Below are 25,825 nucleotides of genomic sequence, written 5' to 3' on the forward strand. Positions count from 1 at the left end.
ACAAAGTTTTATTTTTAAGGCAGAAATTCCTACCTCATAGGTACAATCTCCAATTTAAAAAATATGTATATTATACCTATTAATATTAATATTGAAACCGAGACACAACTTGGTCAGTTTCTGGTGAACAACAATCAGGTTTTGTAAATATGTAAATACTTTTCTTAATTGACAACTATATTAACACAATTTCATTACTTTTCGTATAACAGATATACAGTTCATTTTCACTTTATTGTGCTGAAACGGGATCACAGAAAGTACATATTGAAACAACTACCCATTACACAATTCATGGACAATGACAAAAAGTTTTGTCAGACACAGCTTTTTTTTCTTTAAAACAATATTTTATCCCTACAACAGTGTGAAGGTGAACACAATAGAACTAAATAAGAAAACAGCAATCGTAACGCAAATTTTCACCAAAAAGTTTAGATAACTGGTTATAATTACTAGACTAATACTAAGCCATAGTCATCTTTTAAGTGTTAATAGGAACAAAATTAATATTACAAATTAAATTTGTGTCTTGACGTAACAGACTTTCTTCTAGCAGTCTAGCAAAACTTGCGTTCACGAGCGCGCGAAGTGATGCTAGATGTATGGAAGAGCGTGAAAACGTATGTGCTAGAACCACCTTGCCTAGTATAAAGAAAGGAATTAAGACAGCAATGATTGAAAAAAAAAATGGTTTGCCTTATCTTAAATATCCAGTTCTCAAATTATCAGAAACCAAATGATAGCCTACAGCGCCATCTAGTTCAGTTCTGGAACATGTGATATAATTTTTCTTATAATTCTTTTACTTATTATGCTTCTGGTAAAGAATTACTTCTTCAGAAAATAAATACACCCAAAAAAATTTAAGTCAGCAAAGCTTGTGCGTTTAAAACTAAAATTTGTATGCACATAAAACTTAATTTCATAAAACTTCAGTAAAATAGCACAAGAAAAATAACAATTAGCACAATAAATGTGATATGTAAGGCTTAAACAACATCCAGAAATATGCAAAATCTAGTAAATATACTACACCATTTCATATTTTCAATATTTAGCACTAAATCATGTTTTTTTTTAATGAAAACATTTAACAAATAAATTAAACTCAAGACATGCATGACAAATTTCATTAGATGCATTGTATAGCGCCTTAAAATATATATATTAGAGTTTCTGTACTTATGAGTTGTTACTTTTGTAAATTAAGTGTTACTTATATCAGAGACAAAACTTGTCCCTACTCATATGTACAAGTACATACTAACTATGTATAAATAGTTACCTTACAGCTACAAAATAATAAGGAAATGGAAATGTAAATGAACACAATATGTTGAATGTATTTTGTGTTCACTTGGTGCTCCATTGAATTCTAGTCTACTTTGTCTAGTAAAAACAAGTGGCTAAATGAGATGTCTTTTGAATGGCTTAGTTCCCTATGAAATCCATACAAAAGGACTCTTCTCAAACAGAATATTGAACCTTGTTGAAGTATAGATAAATATTACAATTTATGACCACACATTGATTCGCTTTGCTTGTGATTTTTTTTTATACCACGTGAAATTTTGTGGAAAGCAAACCTCTCAACTTGTTTTGCTAGAAACTTGTAATTTTGTCAATCTCTTGTTTTGCTAGATAAAGTTCTATGTGTATATTATCTATATCTATTAAAACTGTGAAAAACTATTTTAAATTTAGAATATTTGACTTGTGCATCACTTTCCATACTTTTATAACATTTAAATTGGGATCTATGTTTCTATATTATGGAAATTATAAAGTTGAGCTAGTAGTTTGTTATTATTGCACAAGTTCAGTCAAAATAGTAACAATATTTATTGTTAAACACTCCTCATTTTAAAGTTAATACACTTTTCCCAAACATTAATAATTAATTTCTTTAAAATCATTAACCATGTTAACTTAAACAAACAAGGGTAACTCTTAAAATTAATATTATGATGTTGTTACTGTTCTAATATTTTATATTTACCATTCAACTTGGAGAGTTGTCCCAACATAAGAACAGTATTGATTAAGTTTTCTGAGTAAATCCTTTGATTGGTTTCCATTTTCCGTAACTTCTGGACCACATACTTGGAGAAAAATTCTAGATCATTCTCATTTCCATGGGAGTCGTCACTGTGCTTGCGTTTTGTGCCTTTGGGACTGGTCTGTGTAGGTAATGAGCGGGACTTCCTATGGGACGAATCACGTGATTTGCTTTTAGTAATGATGTCTTGCTCAGTAATCACTTGATTTAAGTCCTCACCAAGATCATTTGCCTCTTCTTCGTTAAGATGGATAGTCAAGTCATCAGGTACTGTCACCATCGGAACATGGTTATCAGAGAACAATGGGGAAGGTAGAAATGACACTCGTTTGCGTACCTTCACAGCAGAGTTCTTCGGTTTATCATTTAACCTTTCATGTGATGGCACTGCCACGGTGTGTCTGCGATTTGAGGACTCTTTTTTGGCTTCCAATTTGCGCATGCGGCTAATAGATGGTTTGGTGCTCCAAAAATTGACTTTTATTTTCTGTTTGGGCTTCTTATCATTTGCCAAGTTTTTTACTAGAACTTTTGGAAACATATATCGAATATCATCATCAGGTTCTACATTTTCTTGTTTCTTGATTGGCTTCACTGTGGCCTTGTTGGTGTTATTAAAGAACTCTCTATTCAGTTTGTATCGCACGGTATCGTCATCTGATTGGTAGCCATTGCCTCTTGATGCTAATTTTATAGAACTTTGTTTCATTATGATTATTTTGCTTGAAGTTTCTTGGAGAATAATATGAGGTTATTTATATCACAAGCTTGAGTAAACGTTGTGTATCTGAAACATAAAAATAGATAATATTAATAAGACACTTTCAGAGTTAACAGGTTTTCCCGCCAGAATTACGGATGTAAATTAGCTAAAATTTCAGTTTTTTAACAGAGCGAGTTGATGAGAACTGTATCATCGATACAGATTAGGACATTGACCTTATTTAAATAAAAGGTTTAATTAGAACGAGACGTATTAGTGACTAATCAAGCATTACGATAATATTGTTTGAGGTTATGCAGATAGTCATTGTAAATCATGAAATGTATAGACATGTTACAGAGACATTAAAAAACAATACTTCGGAATCTTTAGCATCACTCTTCAATTTATTCCTGCTATAAAATGACTCTATTCAACAAAAATATGTGTCGTCATCATAAGCTTCTTATAGCTGTTGACAATTACATAATCAATATTTTTATTACAACAGAACATACCTTGTAATCTCTGCATCCTCATGCAAACAATTCACAATCACTGTATATTCCGATAGAAGCTGAAATATAATGATTTTGTACACAAACACGACTCCACGGCACACAGATAGCCTTCATGACGCAAAGTAGTTCCAAATTTATCCGCAAGTGGCGGGGTAAACGCGCGGGAAACGTTATGGCCGCGTTCGTAACTTCGTAAACTGTGGGCGCGATGATGTAATTTTTTAATTACTTAGATTACGGTAGGCGCGATGATGTAAGCCAGGTTTTTTTAATTACAGATTAGATTACTAAAAAAAACGTTTGTAGTATTATACGTATTTTGCTTGTAATCTTGGTTAGTTCTTATCATTATATTGTTTTCATTGTCTCAAATTATATCAAAATTCCCACGAATAGGTTTAGAACGATAAATATGACCTTTAAAGAAAAATAATGCTATGTGTGGTTTTACGACTAGGGTGACCAATCTTTTTTCTTGCATGGTATTTACTCTTATTGAATGGAGCTAAATCTATCAACTTGGTACGGTTTCTATGTTCATAGTTCATATCACAGTATAATAATACCAACTTTATTGTTTATGTCTTTACAATTAACATGAATAATATTAAACTTTTCAGTGTTCCAAAAGATGAAGGAAGGAGGCAGCGTTGGCTGTCGATTGTACCGATAAAAGGAAATGTTTCAGAGCGTTCGACAATTTGCAGATTTGCACTTTAAGCCTGAAGATTATGACACAGAAAGAAATTTTAAAAATCGGTCCAGTAACGACGGAGATATCGTGGCATAAACATTAAATTGAGATACATATATATATATATATATATATATATATACATGCGAAGAAAATTGAAATACGTACGAATTGAGAACCACCTTCCTTGAGATTTGGGGCGGCGCTTAAAAATAAAGATACTGTTTTAAAACGTCCTAGTATTTCATTATTTCCCCATTGACAAATACTTCCCTTATATTTTTGTGGCTATTCCCACTAGTTACCACCAAGTTTTTACCTGTCCTAACTACTGGGATTTTCCCCACATTGTTAATTACCACACCGGGGGTTGATAGCTACTGGGATTAGTTTTCCCAGTAGTTACTACCAAAATATTATTGTGATAGTTTAAAGTGACTGAAACATTTTTTAATAAATACAGGTGTCAGTAAAAGAAAAGTTATATTTTAAGCCTCGTGTTGCAACACTCACCACGCTCTTATTCTGGAACGGTTCTGAAAAAAAAATCCCAGTAGTTTACCACTGGTAAAAACTGTACCGTATTTTGTGGCGTAAGGCAAAGTAACTGCAGAGTGGTATATTTGAATTTAATAAGTTACAAAATTAATCAGTCGTATAAACGTAATACGTCAAATTCCGCGGGATATCCCTAATGTATGCTTAATCATGGACACCCTAAAGAAAGAGATGCAAGACCGGCGTGACGTAATTCAAGGTCAAATTTTCTGGCTTCAACGTAATGTTCGGCACGCAATATCCATGGTATATAATATTCTTGTTTGTAGGTAATGTAAAATATTTTTTTTTTTTTTATGTACCTACATTATAAGCTAAGAAACATTTACCTTATTATAACAATAATAGTGCAAAAAGTTAGTAACTATAATTATTAATACATGTCATAGGTACATAGAAAAAAAAATAGATTGAAGGCAGGAAGGTAGGGTCTAAATAAAATACCTAACCTTATTTTATTTCATCTTGCACACTCTTATGAAGCACGTCATATATTATTAACCCTTAAATCGACAAGGTCAAAAAAATCTCGAAAAAATGGGGTTGCATCTGTTTTTTGAAGTTATCGTGTTGTAATTAATTGTAGAAAAATCATTAAAAAAATATATTTATAATAGTTTTGAAAAAAATATGTCATATGTCAAGTATGTTGGACACTGCCAGGTTTGCTGTAATGATGGGCACTACACATGTCAATCTGTGTATATGTATATTGTGTGTATCCCCACAGGATTCCTCCTCAAGCGAAGCGTACCGGCAGGCGGATCGTGCGGCCTCGGCGAGTTGTGTTGTTCGTCCTTGAGGGTGTGGTCGTTGAGTCGGGTCCATTTCTTTTCAGGATTCCATTTTTCTGTTGTTTGTTGTTGTTGTCCTGTTGTGATGTCGGTAGACTCGATGGTGTTGTAAGTTGTGTAGCTTTTTTCGTTGTTGTGGCAGTAGGCATTCTCGTACTTGTGTTCGTTGCGCTCGAAGTTGTAGGTATAGGTATGTTGATTGTGCTCGAAGTTGTACTCGTAGTTGTAGGTGTGCTCGGAGTTGTAGGTATATTCGCTGTTGAACTTGTAGTAGGTGTTTGCGTTGCGATCGTTGTAGGTATATCTTCTTGCTCGGTGTCGGCGATGATGAATGCGGGTTTTAGGCGGTCGATCGAAATATTCACTTGCCGGTTAGGTAGTTGCAGAGTGAATACTTTGTCGGTGCGCTTGAGTACTCGGTAGGGTCCGTCGTAGGGTGCTTGTAACGGCTTCCTTACAGCGTCGACTCGTACGAATACTTGTTCGCATGTGTGTAGATCGCGATGAATGAAGATAGGTCTCTTGGTGCTATGCGGGATCGTCGGCGTCGGCGTTAGGCTTCGTATTGTTGCTCGTAGATTTTCCACGAAGTCTGGGTCCATAGTGACGTCACGCGTAGGTGTGAGTAGCTCTCCGGGTAGTCGTACACTGCAGCCGTAGGTTAGTAGGGCTGGGCTAACTCCGGTGTCGGTGCGAAGTGCGGCACGTAGTCCAAGTAACACGCTAGGTATGACGTCGATCCATGACTTCTCCGTTTGTAGTCTAGCTTTTAGTGCGGCTTTCAGACTTCTATGAAAACGCTCGATCATAGCATTCGACTCAGGATGGTAGGGTGTCGATCGCGTTCTTTCGATGCCGAGTAATCGCGTGAGTGATGCGAATACTCGACTTTCGAACTGACGTCCTTGGTCGGTCGTTATGGTAGCGGGGCAGCCGAAGCGGGAAATCCAGCCTTCGTATAGTGCTTTCGCGACGTCTTCGGCTGTGATTTCGATTAGCGGGATCGCTTCGGGCCATCTTGTTGCACGGTCGATCATGGTGAGTAGGTATCGATGTCCACTGGCGGCGGTTGGTAGAGGTCCTACAAGGTCGATGTGTATATGTTCGAACCTTGTAGTTGGCGGGAAACTTCCGAGAGGGCTTGAAGTATGTCGCTGTATCTTCGCGCGCTGGCAGTGTACACATACTTTTGCCCATTTGCCTACATCGGCGTTTAGACCGGGCCAAAAGTATCGCTGTTTGACTAGTTTTCGTGACGTTCTCACTCCGGGATGACTTATGTTGTGTACAGCGTTGAAGGCGGCGCGGCGATGCTCCTCGGGTACATAAGGTCGTAAATGCGGCGTCGATGTTTCGCAGAATAGCTTGACGGTGGTTCCGGGAATTTCAACTTGCTTGAAAGTTAGGTTTTGTTGCTGGGCGAGTGTTTGAATGTTGTTGCTATCTCGCTCTTGCGCTTCTGCTAGTAGTTTGTAGTCGATCGGAGATGGACAGGCGATGGCTTCGATGCGAGATAGGGCGTCAGCGGCTGCGTTTTGAGTTCCGGGAATGTGTCGTATATCGGTTGTGAATTCACTGATGTACAACAGCTGACGGGTGCGGCGCGGTGACTCGTTGTTTGTAGTTATCTTCGTAAATGCGTAGGTGAGAGGTTTGTGATCGGTGAATATTATTAATTCACGTCCCTCGAACATCTTGCGGAAGTGTTTGGTACTCATGTAGATAGCCAGTAGTTCTCGATCGAATGTAGAGTAGCGAGTCTGGGCGTCGGAGAATTTCTTCGAGAAATAGCCGAGTGGTTGCCAAGTGTTGTTGACGTATTGATTGAGTGAGGCGCCTGCGGCTCTGTCACTGGCGTCGCTAAAGATGGCTAGCGGGGCGTCGTGAGATGGGTGCGCGAGCAAAGCGGCGTTTTGTATGCTAACTTTGCAAGCGGCAAATGCGGCGTCGGCCTCGTCGTTCCACTTGATCTCGGTCTTGTCTTTCTTCTTAGCGCCGTGCAGGTGTGCACACAGCGGCGCTTGTAGTATGGCGGCGTTCTTGATATTCTCGCGGTAGAAGTTGAGCATTCCGAGAAATCGTCGCAACTCATCGATGTTCCTTGGTTTCGGGTAGTCGATGATAGCTTGTACTTTCTCGGTAGGTGGGCGTATGCCGTCTTTGCTGACTTCATAGCCGAGGAACTTCACTGATGGCTGGCCAAATACGCACTTCGACGGGTTGATAGTGATACCGTAGTCTTCGAGTCGGCGAAGTATGGTGCGTAGATGTTGTTCGTGCGTAGATTCGTCAGTAGATGCGACAAGTAGATCGTCGACGAATGGGAATACGAAATCGAGATCTCGTAGTACTTCGTGTATGAATCGTTGGAATGTCTGTCCGCAGTTCTTGAGTCCGGGACACATTCGTGGGAATTCGAACAGGCCAAATGGAGTTATGATGGCGCTCTTCTCGACGTCTTTCTCGGCGATAGGTAGTTGTTGATAGGCGCGATTGAGGTCCAATGTTGAGAATATTTTCTTGCCGGCGAGTTGGTAGGTAAAATCACGTATGCGTGGGATAGGGTAGCGATCGGGCTTGGTGATAGCGTTAAGCCGTCGGTAGTCGCCACACACACGTAATTCGCCGTTCTTCTTCGGTACGACGTGAAGAGGTGATGCCCATGGACTTTTGCTTGGTCTGCATAGACCCTGTTCCATCATGTTTGCGAATTCTTTCTTCACGAGTTCGTAGCGGTGCGGTGCGATCGGACGTGGTCTGCAGTGTAGCGGTGGTCCAGTTGTTTCGATGAAATGTTCGACGTTGTGTTTCGGGCTGAGCTTCATCGATGTTAGGCGTGTCGTTCCTGGGTAGTCGGCTAAGATGTTGTGATACGACTGTTGCACGTCTATACTGCGCACGGTAGGTATAGTAGCGTCAGTACAGAGTTGTGCGTCAGTGTATAGTAGCGTCTTGCCGTCGATGAGTCTTCTTTTTGTGATATCCACGACGATGTGATGATGATCGAGGAAGTCTGCACCGATGATGGGTTTCGAAACAGCTGCGATGATGAATTTCCATCGAAACGGACGACGAAGTTTCAAGTCGAGTTCGAGTGTCTTCTCGCCGTAGGTAGGTATGACTGTGTTGTTAGCGGCGTAAAGTTGAAATGGCAGTTCTTGCGCCTTCGTGCCGGGTGTTCTTGGCAGGACGGAGATGTTCGCTCCTGTGTCTACCAAGAAGACGAGTTTGCTGTTGCGGTCTCGTACGAAGAGGCGGTGAGATTTCATAGTAACGCCGGTTTCCGCCGCAGCCAGCGTTACGTCTAGTTTTCCGACGCTGACTTTGCTGGCGGTATGGGCTTGAAACTGCAGGGCTGAGAACATTTCTGTGCATCCATGCCGAATCTTCGATGGTAATTGCAGTACGGCAGAGGTGAGTGTCTTCGGTTTCTCGACGAGCTTCGGTCTTGAGATTGCGAGTTATGGCGCGAACGCGACGGGAATCGGCGATGCGAGCGACTGTAGCGTTGATTGTTGTAGTCACGTGGTCTTGAGCGTAGTTCGGCAACTTCTAGTGACAATCTACGTATCTCGCCGATAAGAAATTGAGTATCGACAGATGACGTAGACTGCGGAGATGGTGGCGGTGGTGCTGGCAGCGAAGGTGGTACGACGGGGTGTGAAGAGACTGCGGCGATTGCGTTCGACGATGATGGCGTGTGCTCCATCATTTTGTCGGCGAGCAGTGCGAGATCTTCTAGCGTCGTCTTGATTTTGAAGGCTTCGCTGACGGTGAGCACGGAGCGAATGTGTGGCGGGAGATGGTCTAGCCACATCATCTGTATCGCTGACTCGGGGAACTTTTCTTTGTTCAGCGTCTGCATTCGTCGCAGGAGTTGGCTGGGTTTCTGTTCGCCGAGTTCTACTTGTGACAGTAGCTTCTTCGTCTGCGCGCTGTTGCTTTCCTCGTACACGGAAATGAGTCTGTTCTTGATCGCCGTGTAGTAGTTGTCTTCGGGCGGCGAGTAGATGAGATCGCTAATGTTCTGAATGTCTTGTTTGTCGAGCTGTGCGATAACCATCTGCGCTAGCTGAGCCTGGCTCCTCTTCAATTCTGCGGTGGCGGCTTCGAAACTGCAGAACCATAGGACGGGCTGGTCTCTCCAGAATGGCGGAACGCGCAGGGAGAGGGATATGGCAGCGACGTCGTGGGATAAGGTAGTTGCTGCAGCGGTCGCCGTAGTAGGGTTTTCTTCCTCTTGCGGGGTAGCACCGTCGATTTTGGGAGGCATCTTGAATTTCTTCTGGCTCGATTTCTTCCTTTTTCTTCAGAATGTTCTTCTTGTAGCTGGTTCAGAGTCGGTGGTCACCACTATGGCGAAGGTTAGGCCATTGGGGTAATGTAGAGAAACTCCAGGTTGTATGTACAGAAGGGAATGAATTTTTATTTACAAAACGCTTGTTTATATACAATTTTGAATCAAGAGAGAAAGAGATAATATTTACATGAAAGAAAGAGATAGAAAAAGGTATCCCGCGCATGCGCGCGGGGAACGGTGCGCCGGCGCGGCAGTGGCGCCACTGCCGCGCATGCGCGACAGATCGCGGGTCGCGAATAAAACTGATTGACCTCCGGCCGCGGGTCCTTTTCGCCGCCGGCCGCCGTGGAGTGAACATCGTGTCGTCGCGCGCCGTGCCTCGCTCCGCTGCGTGTTTCTCCGCTGAAGATGAAGACACGACGACTTCGACGAGGATGCTGCAGGCTCCGATGATTGTCTTGTCCTTGTCAGGACGATGATAAAACTGTCCTTTTCGGGACAATATAAACTGCTCTTCTCAGAGCAACTTCAATGTTTCACAATCGATACTAACATCACTGTTCTTGTCAGAACAGTACTGTTTCAAGGACTGCACTACACATGTCAATCTGTGTATATGTATATTGTGTGTATCCCCACAATGGCGTCATAAGGAGAAGACGTGCAGTATTTTGGACAATTTCTATCAAATTATCTTGTTTTGCTAATCATAAAACACTTGTGTTTTTACATAAGAACATCCCATAATAAAAAATATAATGACGTAACAAACTTGTGTCATCCAATTTTTTTGGGAGATAATTTCATAGCTTTTAAGGTGATCATATTTTTCCAGTTATTGACACATATATTTAACATAAAATTAAACGAGCCGAATGTCATAAGAAACAGTAACATAAAAGCTATTGTCTGTATTATAAGCATGTGCTATTATCAAAAAATTCATAAGAAATTTCTATATTGAAATTGGCTCTTCCTTGTAACGGCGCGGACTACCAGGGAAAGTACTCAGTAAAAAATATTTTTTTTTATCCATTTGGCTTTGGCTCAATAACCTATAGTATACCAAATAACGAACTTCTATCTAAAAAACCTACATCTTTCCCATCACGAAACAATGGTATTCCGGACCTTTGGGAGGCGTGCGCGGGGCCGAAGCCAACGCGTAGAGGCCCTTTCGACACTTTAATGAAATGTAAGGGGTACACCGAGCGGATGTTGCCCTTGCCCGTATCATGGGACACACGCAGAGGCAACACCCGCCAGGGTGTAAGGACTATTTGAGAGTTAATGGAATCTAAAATGACCTGGTCTATTTTGATGAAAGTGATGGACTAAATACTGGGCTATGGATAAAAAACCGGACGCCTGCCTAATAAAACGGTATACAATTTTATTTCCGGCAGACGGTGACTCGTCCCCACAAGATGGGCCCCCACAAAAAGCGACATCCAAGATGGCTCAAGGGTAGGGAATGCAATCTCGTTCTCGCGAGATCTCTTTTGTACGAGATCTCGGTCATTTTTAGCGAGATTGATCTCGGCCGAAAAATCGACGAGATCTCGCGAGATTAACGAGATTGAACTCAAGCATAAAACGTCTTATTCGAAGCTCGCGAACTGACTAGACATGTTTCGTTCACAAGTTGTAAGTGATTTATATGAACTATATCATTTGATATTCTTGCGAACTTGTCAACTCAGTAGAGGTCTAGAGATTCAACTCGCTTATATCGCTCAGTAATTCACCTATCTCAGTCAAATGTTCGCAATGACGAAGGACAAATTCGGAGGGTGCCAAGACAATTTGCGTGATACCCCATTATGGTATTACCACGGTATTACACTTATGGCTGTGTGTATATAACCATCAATTTTACGAATTTTCTTGCACAGAGTTTTGTTGGATATTGAGAGAGCAAAAGCCTATACGAGGGCTGTCGTTTGTTAGGCAACCAATAACAATTTCTATTATTTTATTTTATTTATTTTATTTCATAAGGTACAATAACATGACATAAGCAGGATACATTTTAGTAGTATAAATGAATTGATAACTGTTAACTAATGCCTATATCACAATAACAATTGTACACAACATTTTATTTTAAATAATTCAAATCCAAACTATCTACGTAGGTACTTATATAAACCTAATACTAACATGCTAGTGCATAATAAATGAAAAGAAACAATTAATTTAATGTTCAAGAACCTTTGATTTTACAATATGGCTGATGAAGCTAGACAAAGACATGCTCAAAATATCCGGCTCACTGTTTAGGTCAGTGTATAGATTACACATTCTGAAGATAGGAGCGTTACGAGTAACATTATTGTTAGGGACTACTGGCAAAACAAATAGTTTTTGGCTTCTAGTCATCCTACTACTGGCTCTGAAATATATGTGTTCTATGAGGCCACCGTCCAGGCCACCCTGCAATATTTTATAGAATAAGGAAAGATCGGATATCTTGCGCCTAACAGACAGGGATTGCAAGTCAAATGCGGTCAACCGGTCAGCATACTCCGGGAGTGTTTGACGAGTCCCCCTTTTAATGCAAAGATATCTTAGGAACTTAGCTTGGACAGATTCGATTCGCTCGGAATGACATTTATAGATCGGATACCATATGGCTGAACAGTATTCAAGTGATGTGCGCACTAGAGCGCAGTAGAGAGTTTTTAGGCTCGAGACATTTTTAAATGGTTTACAATTGCGCATGATGAACCCCAACGTGCGGTTTGCTTTGTTCACAATGTGCTCATAGTGGTGGCGAAACGATAGCTCGCAGTCAAATATCACACCGAGATCTCTGACTGTCGATACCCTCTTCAGTTTGATTTGGTCAATGCAGTATTCGTATTCTATTGCATTTTTATTTCTCGTGAACGTAATAGTTAGGCATTTGTACATATTTTCTTATTTCTATTTTAAATAGTCACACTACTATATATTATAATATGTTATTATTATATATCTTTGACCCTACCTGCTACGCCGCGGTCCCGGGTTCGAATCCCGGTAAGGCCATTTTTTTGTGTGATGAAGACAGATATATTTTGTTCCTGAGAATCAGAGTCATGGATATTTTCTATGTATCTAAGTATTTGTATATTGTGTATATCGTTGTGTCAACAACACAAGCCTTCTTAAGGTTCCCGTGGAACTTAGTCAATCTGTGTAAAAATGTCCTTTGATATTGATTTAATAATATTTATATATATTTCTGTTTTTGATTTCTATTTTAATTTCATATTTAACTGTCGTGTTTAAGAAGCGTATTGGTAGTCTAATATTTTTATGTAATTTATTAGTAATCAACTAATCATAATTGACCATCTTATGTCTTTATGTGGGCCTATTTAATGATGGTAGGATTGGTAGGGACAACCATGACTTTTATAATGTAATATTTTTATCCTTTCATCAACAAAGCCAACATTTTTAAGTAGTCTACTGTGTACTGTTCGCGATTGGCATGGAAACGAATTCGAATTTGGCGATTTTAGCACGCTTCGCCTTTTAACTCATTCGTGAATAATAATTACATGATAATCCATCCTAAACTACAAAGTTTAAAAAATATATATTGTGAGTTGTGAGGTTCATAATTTATGTTAAACAATGTACAATACACTAAACCTTAAAGAATACTATCTTTCCCTTCCTTAGATTTTATGAATGACACTGTTGTTTGTTTCTCTATGAATATAAACCTTTTTATATATATATTTATGTGTGTATGTTTATGTATGTTTATGGTTATACTTATTTATGTATGTCTATTTGAATGAGTGTTTTGTGTTGTTTGGTTGTATTTAAATTCTACTTCTCATATTTTTAGAGCCACCTACCATATATTCTGATTATATTAACTCCAGTACCCAAAGGTTGTCTGGAAGAGATCGCTCTTCAGCGATAAGACCTGACCTGACCTGACCTGACCGCCTGTTGTTACCTCTGTTTAATTTGTTTTGTTTCTTGTGTATTACTTGTAAACTATGTGAGGTGTGAGGTGTGTGGGATAATTGTATTTATATGTAATTTTGTTGACATGTAAAACTATGTTTTATAAAGGAATAAATTATTGTTATTTACAATAAAACAATCATAAAAAATAATGGTTATTAATCACCGTTTCCTTGGTATCGTCCAACGTACTGGACGTAGCAAAAGTATCGTGAACTTGACAACGGGTAAAATACTGCATACTTACTGCATTTTCAAGTGCGTAATACTCATAAAAACAACACCTTTTCGTGTTATTTAGACTGAGACTTATCATTTATTATACATTTTAATGCTGCAAAATACTGTCAAACAAAAAAATTAAAACAGCTAGCAACAATATCAGTCAGTCGGATGCTTCCTAGTAAGGTCTGTGTTCTGTAGGACTTTGACACAAATATTAGGTCTCCACTGGAATCTAATATTTATTTATTTACCTAAAAATAACTAACGATTCACTTACGCTACATCAAAAGTCTTGATATGCTTTAATATTCGGCGTAGAATTTTTTACTTGGGATGTTTAGTATAGTGGACGTTGTCGATTTAAGGGTTTTAAAAATGAAAGCTATACCTCCGTGCTTTCGCCAACTTCGGTGTTTGCAGAAGTCCCTTAAGGCACCCTTACCTACTTATAAATAGAAAATATTAAAAAAAAACGTAAACCTACTCGTACATGAAGCTAGTTTTAAGACTCTTTATTTATGATGTGGCACGAAGGACCTGGTAAGTAGAAAAAGGTCCCAAATTAAATTCTAATTAACATTTCACCGCTTGGATTTCTACTTTTCTACCAACAAATTTGGGTACGATTAGCATCCATGGCATCACAATAATACTCAACTCAATATTAAGCACGCAGGGCAGCTTGTGGCTAGTTGCTGAGGAGTACCTAACGGTAACGACTCCACGGACCCCAATTCACCCAAGAGTCGGCCAGAGTCTCCTTTTCGGTGTGACTTTGTTGGTCGGAGTAGAACCCCAAGGAGATTCACAGGACTCTCGGCAGCCTCGGCACTGTTTGGCCTTAAAAATTGGCAGTCCAGCCACAGAATACATATTAGTACAAGTCCAGCGAGGAATCGTTATAAGACATCTATCGGTATGCTTCAGAGTTGCAAGTTCATGTCATATACATTCTCGATGGTGGTTTTACTTTTTTAATCTCTAAATATAGGTGTTTGTGGTCTGATAATGAGAATTTACTGTTATCATGTGACATCCCTTAGTTTGAACTCACGTGGTCCAAGATGGATTTTTTAGTCGATCCGTCTCTTGTGCAGTAGTCTCTGTTGATCTTATTGATGACCTTATAGCCGGTCTCCTTTAATAGTTGATTGTATTGTTTGCTTGTTCTGTCTTTAGTTAGTAGATCGATGTTAAAATCTCCGAATACTATTGCCCTTTTCCTCTGTTCCAATTGCAATTCATATTCTTCAAGAAAATCGTTAAGACTGGTGTGTCCAGGTCTATATATTACGCCTACTTCGAGGGAATATTTTTCTAATTGGATCCATAAGTAATTGATTCCTTTTTCGTACTTGGATTCTGACAAATTATGTTTAAGATTGTTATGGATGTATGCTGACACTCCACCTCCGCTGGTATCGGTTCTAATATTATAATAATGCGTATAATTTGGGATTTGAAGTTGCAAAGCTTGCGCTTCTGTATGTATCCATGTTTCTGTAAGTAGAATCACATGCACAGTATTTGGTATAGCTCGAAGGGTGCATTTCAGTTCGTCCAGTTTGCCTTTTTTTCGTATACTCCGAGCATTGAGGTAAAGAAAGGTAAAACGGGACTTGTTTTTTGGAAAATTGTCGTAGCTGTCTAGTAATTCATATGTGTTTCCGTCGTCATTGTGAAAGGTGGTATTTACTGCTTCTAGTTTTTTGTTCCATCCAAAAAAGTATATAACAGAATTAGATCCGTTTTTAACCCCCCAAGCAAAAACGACGGTTTGTCTGTGAGTGTATCTGTCTATGGCATCGTAGCTCCTGAACGGATGAACCGATTTATAGTTACTTTTTGTTGAAAGCCGAATTAGTCAGGAGTGTTCTTAGACATGTTTGGTGGAAATCGGTCCAGGTCGGGGTTTTTTTCAAATTGTTTTTTTTGTTTACGCTATTATTCACCTGCTGAAACCGGTATACGGAATCTATTTACATACCTATGAATTCCCAGGACACCATGGTCCCGAAAAAGTAATTTGTAAGAGACAGAGAATAACACCGTGAGCGTTGCACCTGTTATGCACAATGCACCAACATTTTTTTTATTAAGCTGTTTTGAGACAAAAATGCATTAATTATCTTGATTTTACTCAATATTTCTATGCGCTATTAAGTGCCTCAATGACACTCAGATAATGAATTACTTTAATTGATGTAATTGTTACGGAAGAAGGTCAGTTTAACTGGAAAATTCTAGCACAGAAAACATTTCCTATTAATGTTTCGCCACCATACGACAAAAAATAAACTTTAAAACATACAATATTCAACAATCAATAGAATAATAGTATCTTTGCGCGAAAATACAGCGTTTTAGGTTATTTTCATGAATGTTTCTGTCATCGGGAAATGAATTCTGCTTCCCAATAATGCCAATGAATCAGGGGATTTTCGTTAACTTCAAATGGTCAATCAATTATTATTTTCATGAAATAATTAAACGAAATATTATAATATGAAACGAGTGACAGAAAAGCCATAGTTACAAAAACTCACCATATGATTCTTCATAGATATCCAGCCCATTTTGGCTCGGAATTTAATTTTCAGTTTATTTTCCGTGGTTGCTGAATATAAATAACGTTAAGGGACGGAAACACGTGTATTATATATACTGGCGAGTGCTTTGTTATGTACACGGACAGCGTCGCAAGGTTATGTGTGCGAGATCTCTTCTCAGACTGAATGGGAGGCTGTGCGCAATGCGGCAATCGTACTTACGAAAAACATTAAATATTATTGTTTTGTACTTTCAAAACTGTTTACGTTATTCATATTATTTTAATTTATAACTAAATAATAAAAAAACCTATAAAAACAATTTTAAAAATTACATAGAATGTAGATAAATTATTGTATTTTTACAGGTTAAAACTTACTTACCTGAGTTATATTCTTGACCTATATCAAAAACTGCAAGCACAAAAAAAAACTTCCTAACAGCTAAAGCTTCGCAAAAGAAGAACTTTCAAGCACTGAATTAAAAGCGGGAAAAGTTAAAACTATTGATTCAAGCTGTTGGTTTTCTGCACATGTGCGAAGGCTTTGGCGCCTGCGCTATTGGGCCCGCCCAGCAGCCTATCGGAATGTAAACACTTAGAAGAATGAGTAGTTGGCCAGCGACGAAATATTTTAGTAGCCGCCTCAGAAGGCTAGTCTGATGTGTACATGTACCTATGTCTGAATTTACCTACTGAGGCTGTGAGCAGCGCAGTCAAAATCGCAGTCGTTGTTATACAACGTCATTAATGTTGTTGTTTGTAGTAGATATACATATAATATACAATAATTTGGCAATGACAATTAAAATTTCAATTGCACCCAAAAGTTTTGATGACAACTGTAATTAAATATCATCATCTTATGCTGAAAAATCGTATGTTACGAAAATAAGCATATGGCTTTAATGTTCATTTTCATCCACTTTGCCGAGCACGATCACTTTTTCTAATCATAATTAAATTGTCAATCACGCCAAACCAAACCATAGAAGTAGGATGTCAAATTAAACGCACCGAGCAATAAAATACTCGCGTGGGTACCTATACCTACACTTTTTTTTACAAATAATTATGTAGACAATAATATGGACTTACCTGAGCTCTTACTGCAGCAAGATGAAGCTGTGTCGCCCTGTAGTCATATTTTTTCATAGATATATCCTCCTGCCAAAGTAAAAATATATAAAAGTATTATTCGCAGGTATGAAGTCTACAATCTTGTGACCTAGAACGGAAACTAAAACTTGACAGTTTATACTTCGCGCCAATAAAGAGATAGTGGTGCCCCCTAACGGTTCAATAACACTCTAGAAACTTAGAAAGTTCGCTTCGGAGAGCTTTAAACGAACCTCCATTCTTAGTTAGTGCAAGCACCCTTTAACAGATGGCGCTGTTATCAAAAACCTTTGACTTTATAAAATGTTAGATACAAAACTTAGATGTCGCTGGTGTGGATCCTAGAATAACATTTCGCACTTTATTTATGAATGTTGTTATGGTTCTGTGAAACATTAAACTTTTATGAGAAAAGTTTGAAAGCCAGTTTGTGAACATGACACGTTATTTGAGCTGTTTATGCATGTAATCTTCATAAAACGTTGTTTAATTAAATAAACATTCTGACGTAGGCACGTATCAATGCTTATTACATATATTTAGTACAAAACTTGAGACAGGGGTAAGCTCTGTTAAGAAGTTATGATCGTACCATGTTTGCAAACCTTTGTCAGTAGCCAGCCATATTCAGCATACATATTATTGCTGATTTTTGCACAATTCCGTTGTACCTACATGAATCTCGCAAGCTATTATTTTCCGGAATAATTTAGACCGCCGCTTCAATAATCGGGCCAAGTGGAATTGATACGTTTATTTTAACCGCAGAATCAGACTGAGCGTGAATTTTTAATGACGTTCAACTATGCGCATTTGTTTTAGCTTAGCCGTATTTAAACTGACGGGACTACGTTTTTTATAGAATTGAGAGGATCGAACTCAACGAACTGTTAAGCTATTTATGCAACAAAAGAAATCATTATATACCTAAAGCTAAATTAGTAGGAGTTTCGCCATGTTTGCAGTAACAATCATTAATATGAAGAGTACATTTTCCTTATCATCAGATATGTGCCCTGATATCTCGCCCTAACTTTTTTTGCAGATTTTGCATCGCGTATTTCTGACGGTTAAAGTGGATAACTTTGATACTTTTCATGGTAATTATGTGATCACACGGCTTCAATACAGGCTGAACCATAATCATAATGTGTCGGATATCTTACAGCGCCGTAGGATGTCAATAGGATGGCCTGTGGTGGACATTTTGTGCACAACTACAAGACGATCATCAGAATTATAGCCATCTCACTGGTCCATTGTGTGGAAGAACCATAATGTGATATTAAATAAAGCCTTTCTATGTCTTTCTTCTATAAAACATAAAATGCATGTTGTGTGTTCAAAGCTGATATTACGATAATTTCACAGGTTACGTACCTGTATCTCGTTGACTTTGCTGTACATGTTTGTCTCCAACCCGCGAGCCTGGTGTCGCGCGAGTGCTTCTAATCCGTCCTGTGAACACAATCGTCTTGTTAGGCGGTTATCACACAATGCGATCCTATTATTATCTTTCTAAGGTACTGATTCCACCAAAAGCGTGCAAATAAAAGAGACACGGCGATATTGATAGCTCACCGTTGGGCGAGTAACTATAAACATCGCCGTATTTCTTTTATTTACACGGGAGTGCTTATTTTTGTTCGTTTTTATAGCCGATAGCTCATAGTTTACTAGCTCGCGATGGGAGCAGTGCCTAAGTGTGCACACTGTGAAAGACCTTTCATGCGAGTTTCATTACCTCGCGGTATTTGAATGATTTGCTGATGTACTCGTACGAAGCCTGAAAGCCCGTGTAACTTAAATCCGAGGTTAGGTATATCGCATGCAACTTTTCTCACCGTCTGAATGAGCCTTACGCCGTGGCTTGCGTGGACGACGGTCGCGCGATGGTCGCGCGACGGCGATGCGACGCATACGAAATCAAACCTTATCGATATGGAAGTATGAGACGCGACGACGACGGTCGCGCGACGGTCGCGCGACCGTCGCCCACGCAAGACACGGCGTTAATATCGGTGATGTCAGAACACATGCGAATTGTCCTGAGAAGCTGTTACATTTGGGGTTCATGTGACAGGCACGTAAAGTTAGAGAGATTATAGCTTACTTTTTCCTGAAGGTTTTCTTAATTAGATTTTACATACCTCCATAAGGTAGGGAAGAAAATGTGGGTAAGTATACTTACAGTACAGTACTAAAGTTTGCATTTTATCTTTGGTTGTAAAGTATCAAAGTATCTTGGTTGATACGGCGCGGGGGTTAAAGAAGTGGTTTTTATAATGTTGTAATGGCAGATCTACAAAAACACATCGGTGAATTTGTACTTTTGAATTATCAGTAGCTTAATAGTCAAACTCATGGTGTGATTGCCTTTAGATACTTCATATCATAGATCAACATCGAATTTCCTGGAAACCAATTGTTTGTAATACAGTAATGACTGTCTCTGATTGGTCGATAACGCGATTATAGAAAAGTGTTTCGGATGCAGAAAAAACTGCCAGGTATCGCAAAGTAGTATAATATAGAACTTGTATGACGTTCTATTTTTGAAATTATTAAGAGTTAACTAAAGTGACTGGCCCCGTAGCCAAATGGCATTTCTGCGACGCGAAACGAAATCGAAACGCCGTAGAAATGTTGTCTGGCTCTGTCGCGCCAATATGCAAGAGCGATAGAGATAAATAGCTTCAATTGCTCAAAGGTTAACTGGAAGAGACTTTGTACTAGTGTTAAGCTCTTTTTCTTGTGTGTTGTATTATTTTCTGGTACAATAAAGTGTTTTACTACTATTTACTATTACGCACGCATTCGGCTACGCACACTGTAATGAAATATTATAGTTGACTAAGTGTCAAAGACTATCCAACACTGAAAAGTCAGCACTTATTGGCTTGGTGCGATGTAGGTGGTGGGAAAACCATGAATCGATCGCAGCGCACACCGTGACCAAAAAAGGAATCCTCGGCAAACCACTGTCATCACTTTTTACAGCGAAATTTACGTATCCGCGCATTTAAAGTAAAAATAAATAAATATGCGTCACGATACATGCTACGTAGCTAATTGTACGAACACTGGGAAAAACAGTTTTTATAAATATGCACAAGCAAATTGGTGACGAGACCAACAAATTAAATAGATAATCGCTGTAAGAGGAAAAAGTAAGTAAACTAACATACTTTTAAAATAGACAAAAAATCTAAATTATTAACAACACTCATTTATTACCTAAAATCGGTTTACTTCTTTATTTACATTTCGCGAACTCAACAGTGAGAAACTCCGTGTGTAGGTACGGTCACGGATTTTAATTGTTGATCCACTTCTAGCTCATTTTATACTGGACATTTCAGAGTTAAGCATAGTTGAGCTATGACGTTCCAGTATAAAATGAGCTAGAAGTGGATGAACAACTAAAGTCCGTGACTGTACTTACCTGAAATTTATTGATTGTGTCATTTTAAACGGAGTTTTAAAAGGTGAATGTTATTATCGACATTATATATTTATATGATCGAATTAAATATTACGCTATCTCATTAAACTTATTTGTTTATTTACTTACTCTTCGTATTGATAGAAAGCTATTTGGCGTTTCTAAGTCCACCGTAGTTGTAACCGCTACGATGCTGTCATCGTGCACCCAGACAATAGTTCTGTTTAGTCTGAGGTGTCCTAATTGACAAATTAAAGTCGACGAGTAGAAAAAAGCCATTTTAGAAACAAAGTATGTATAATGTTCTCACATTTTGTTTAAAAATCAGACCATCACTGAGACGAGACATGTTCAAAATATAACGTACCTAATTCAAAAACCTCCAGAGCGGGCTTTTCGCATCACACGTTGCCTGTCAATCGCAACGAAAATTCATCCAGCGTAATGGAGGCTTCCGTTGAAGTGATTTACAGGGAAATATTCGACAGAACGCCCAAACAAGGCAGATTCAAGGAAATACGACTTTGTTGGAAATTTTGCTAGTCATTTTACTTAACACGCATTCGAGGATTTCAATATTGTGGTATTTTATTAGGTAATGTTTTGGTTGAATAATAATACGCCTTTGCATCTTTGACAAATGATTTAAGCAGAATCCTTACAACACGCGTTCGTGGCTGTATAACCCAATTGGTTGAATAATACCTATGTATATTGACTGAGCGGAAGTAATCATTGAACTGGAAGTTATTACTTATTAGTTATTCATTAGAATTTAAAATTAATGGCTGTCGTTGACTGAATCTATTGGAGCACTTTAAACAAAGGTGTGACTAAATAGAGCGGAATTAATGAAGTTAACGATATAATGTGTAAGTGAAAGTTGAAATCCGTTGCTTGATCTGTATCTCCAGGTCCCGTAGCCGAATGGCATTTCTACGACGCGAAACAAAAACGAAACGCCGCGAAGAGTAGTCTGGCTCTGTCGCGCCAATGCGCAAGAGCGATAGAGATAGATATCTACGAGCGTTTTGTTTCGTGAGCGTTTGTGCCATTCGGCTACGTACCTAGGTCTTGCACGTCCTTGCGTAGTTGCTCGTAACGCTTGCACACCTGGGCACCACCCATAAGATAGCTAGCTCTCTACGTAAAACCGGTTGTTTCTCAAGCGTACCTGCAGTTGTTGCTCGTAACTCACACACAACTGGCTGCCGATTGTAAACCTTAAATAGTACTGCTAGTAACTTTCCAACACCGGTTGCTTCACTTGTAAGTTACCACAAAACTTAATTTAGATAGAAGAACCAAGTGTATCTATTGGTATAGGGGCCGAGCGTGTCAAATTATGTATGTAGGTACTGTACTGAAGTTGTTTCTTGCATGTAACTTTAAATATGTCTCAGACTCTTGAGTGTTCATAATATTTATGTTGTTGCAATTAAATATCACGTAACGAGGCATTTTTTATTGTTTTGGTTGACTTCAACTTACAAAAATTGACGCCCAAAAGCTTCAAGTGGATTTTACCGAGTTCATTTGACGCGGTAAGTAGATACGTTTGCTATTATTATTAGGTTGCACTAAAGTACCTGTAGTTGCTTAATCTGCATCTCCAGGTCTTGCGCATCCTTGCGTAGCTGCTCGTAGCTCATGCAAGTCATACGCGCTTGAACACCGCTTATGCGCTCCAGTAGCATTTCTCCGCGCAACACTGGTGGCACATATCACAACTCCTGTAGGTTATGCTTACGTACCTGTAGTTGCTTGATCTGCATCTCCAGGTCTTGCGCGTCCTTGCGTAGCAGCTCGTAGCTCATGCAAGTCATGCGCGCTTGAACACCGCTCATGCGCTCCAGTAGCATTTCTCCGCGCAACACCGGTGGCACATATCACAACTCCTGTAGGTTATGCTTACGTACCTGTAGTTGCTTGATCTGCATCTCCAGGTCTTGCGCGTCCTTGCGTAGTTGCTCGTAGCTCATGCGCGCTTGGCCACCGCCCATGCGATCCAGTAGCATCTCTCCGCGTAACACCGGTGGCATCACCTCCTGTATACAATATTTATATTTAATATGACATACATAGTATACATACTACGAAACATTCATTTCGATTTTACCTTCTTACACAGAATATATAATAGCACAGAATATATAATAGTACAAGTACAGAAGGCCCACTACTTTGATGTTCACGAAATGCCGCCTTTTAAATGCCTACAAAATTCTAACAAAGAAACGAGCCGCACGTGCGCAGCGTCGGACGATAGGGTTGCCTATGGATTAAAACGAATTAGTACTCTAGTAGAAAATGTTATACTATTATATTCCAGTCTTGGGTACATTCTAGGTATATATACAGTATTTATATATTTTTGTTTAAGTCCCGCCATCACAAGCCTTATTGAACTTTTACGTGGGACTTAATCAATATTGGATGTGTAAGATTGTCCTATTTTATTCATGATGTCTATTTAACTACGCATTATTAGCCATTCACACGCGGACAATGCGGACATCGCCTATAAAACTTAAAAAAACTCGCGACGTAAAGTAACAATAGAAAGTGCGAACGTGCGTTCCGTGAGAACGCGCGCCACCCCTGATTAGACCGCGAACTCGCGGCCGCCAGCATGTACTTGTAGCGCGGCGATAGAATCGCGGAGTGAGCCGCCCCTGATAATAGTACAACTTCTGATTACGATTTGTGTGAATAAACACAATCTTCTAGGCAGTAAAATAGTTACATATACGTATCTACACTATATACATAGTAACATAGCATAACGTATAGTTTGTCTAAATATGTATACAGAACCAGAACAACAGATATTACCTACTAGTCGATCCTATACTATAAAACATAAAATATAAAATATATACTTGTAGCGCGGCGATAGAATCGCGGAGTGAGCCGCCCCTGATAATAGTACAACTTCTGATTACGATTTGTGTGAATAAACACAATCTTCTAGGCAGTAAAATAGTTACATATACGTATCTACACTATATACATAGTAACATAGCATAACGTATAGTTTGTCTAAATATGTATACAGAACCAGAACAACAGATATTACCTACTAGTCGATCCTATACTATAAAACATAAAATATATAGTTTAGGTACATGTATGTATTATTTACCGATATATAACATACTTTTACATTGTTTTATTATACTATTCTTAAGTAATAAATATTCAAGTGCCGGTCTTGATATAGCCGTTTAATGTCTGTATAACCTAGACACCATTACCTATCGAAGCAAGAGTTAAAAATGTACATCCAGTAAGTGAATTGAAAGTACATATATAAACTTTATTCAGATTGGCAAAATGCAAACATAAAATATATGACGTAAAGTTTCAATATTGATAGCTTTGTTAGTCTGTGGTTTGTTTGGTTACTGATTGATTCGAATTCGATATGTACCTACTCGTACGTTGTTTTTTGATATATTTGTCGGTTGTAAAGTTCGTATTAAAGAATAAATAATAATGCGATGCGAAATTCAATTCGGGTAGGTACGTTGTCGTTTGGTAAAAATTTACTTGAAGCCAAAATTTTCATATACACCGTGTCCAATAAGTCCGAATACTCACCTCAGTTCTAAAGATATAGGGATCACAGGCCATCATATTCTTATTTAAACTAAAGAGTATATTCCTCTTAATAAAATACAAGCACAAAGTACATGAAATTTCCGAAGTGTCTAAGAAAAACAAAGAGGTAAAGTGCCAACAAAATACTTGCTCGGCACGCAGGTGACGAGTTATTTTTTATAAGGAGAATCTGTATGTGATAAAACAGACGCCACGTCTCCAAAATAAACTATTATGGGTACCGAGGATAGATAACGTTCCGGGCAACTAGAAAAATGTGCCTAGGTTCCAGAGCTCACCATCGGCCCAGGTGTGGGATGCAGTATGTAAGCGAGGTAAACTACCTTCAGTACTTACAGTTACATACATACATACATACATACAATCACGCCTGTATCCCATTAAGGGGTAGGCAGAGCACATGAAACTACTAAAGCTTCAGGGCCACTCTTGGCAAATAAGGGGTTAAAAGAAAACGAAACTGTGGCATTGCAGTGACAGGTTGCCAGCCTCTCGCCTACACCACAATTTAACCCATATCCCATAGTCTTACAGTACTTACAGTTAAAAGCGTTAAAATCAACGTTTTTTTCTTTAAAACCAAGGTTTTGGAGAAAAAAATGCCTTAAAGTTAAAAAGGATACTTGGGAATGAGTATCATGTGTCCCAACAAGACGCACCTCCAGCACATTCGGCAAATGGTATTCTAGCGTAGTTTCAGACTAATTTGGCAGTTTTTTATCCGAAACATGAGTGGCCACCCAGGTCTCCAGGTTTAGGCGTATTAGACAATTTTGTATGGTCATACATGCTTTGAAGACTACATTTTTATAAAATCATAAACCTAGATCATTTCAAAAAGGTTATCGAGAGTATTTGGGATGAAATGTGAAGAAAACGGTGCGTGCCGCGTGTGATCCGTTTGAGAAGCGTTTGAGGCTGGTAAACAAGTTAATGCTGGAGTTATTCCAAAACATTTGTTGTGTATGTAGTAAATAAGAGTGCCATTCATAAAATATAATAATAATGTAGTAACTATTTGTTCATTTTGTTTTATTGGCTATTTGTGCTGTATTCAAACTTATTGGACACGGTGTAAGTAAGTAAACATGTACCTACTTAACTCAGCTAAGTTCTCATTCCAAGTTTAGTGTGAGATGGATAAAATTATCATCATACTCCTTGCGTTATCCCGGCATTTGCCACGGCTCATGGGAGCGTGGGGTCCACTTTGACAACTAAGCCCAAGATTTGGCGTAGCCACTAGTTTTTACGAAAGCG

At 38.9% G+C, this 25,825-nt stretch overlaps 2 protein-coding genes across 2 annotated transcripts in view; both read right to left on the reverse strand.

Annotated features, from left to right (window-relative positions):
* Window positions 1–25,825, reverse strand: part of LOC125226508 — a 318,421-nt gene that overhangs the window by 64,846 nt on the left and 227,750 nt on the right. Inside the window, exons 9-11 of the mRNA XM_048130491.1 lie at window positions 22,861–22,989; window positions 18,877–18,954; window positions 17,476–17,544 (exon numbers count right to left, since the gene is read on the reverse strand). Of these exons, the coding sequence (XP_047986448.1) occupies window positions 17,476–17,544; window positions 18,877–18,954; window positions 22,861–22,989 (276 nt within the window). The remainder of the gene's footprint in view (window positions 1–17,475; window positions 17,545–18,876; window positions 18,955–22,860; window positions 22,990–25,825) is intronic.
* Window positions 1,620–3,434, reverse strand: LOC125226350. The gene is made up of 2 exons (XM_048130311.1): window positions 3,284–3,434; window positions 1,620–2,849 (listed from the first exon to the last, which is right to left on the reverse strand). Exon 2 carries the CDS (start codon window positions 2,769–2,771, stop codon window positions 1,977–1,979), a length of 795 nt encoding a protein of 264 aa, XP_047986268.1. The 5' UTR covers window positions 2,772–2,849; window positions 3,284–3,434; the 3' UTR covers window positions 1,620–1,976.

This window comes from Leguminivora glycinivorella, chromosome 5 (genome assembly GCF_023078275.1).
Source record: "Leguminivora glycinivorella isolate SPB_JAAS2020 chromosome 5, LegGlyc_1.1, whole genome shotgun sequence".
Classification (NCBI taxonomy): Eukaryota; Metazoa; Arthropoda; class Insecta; order Lepidoptera; family Tortricidae; genus Leguminivora; species Leguminivora glycinivorella.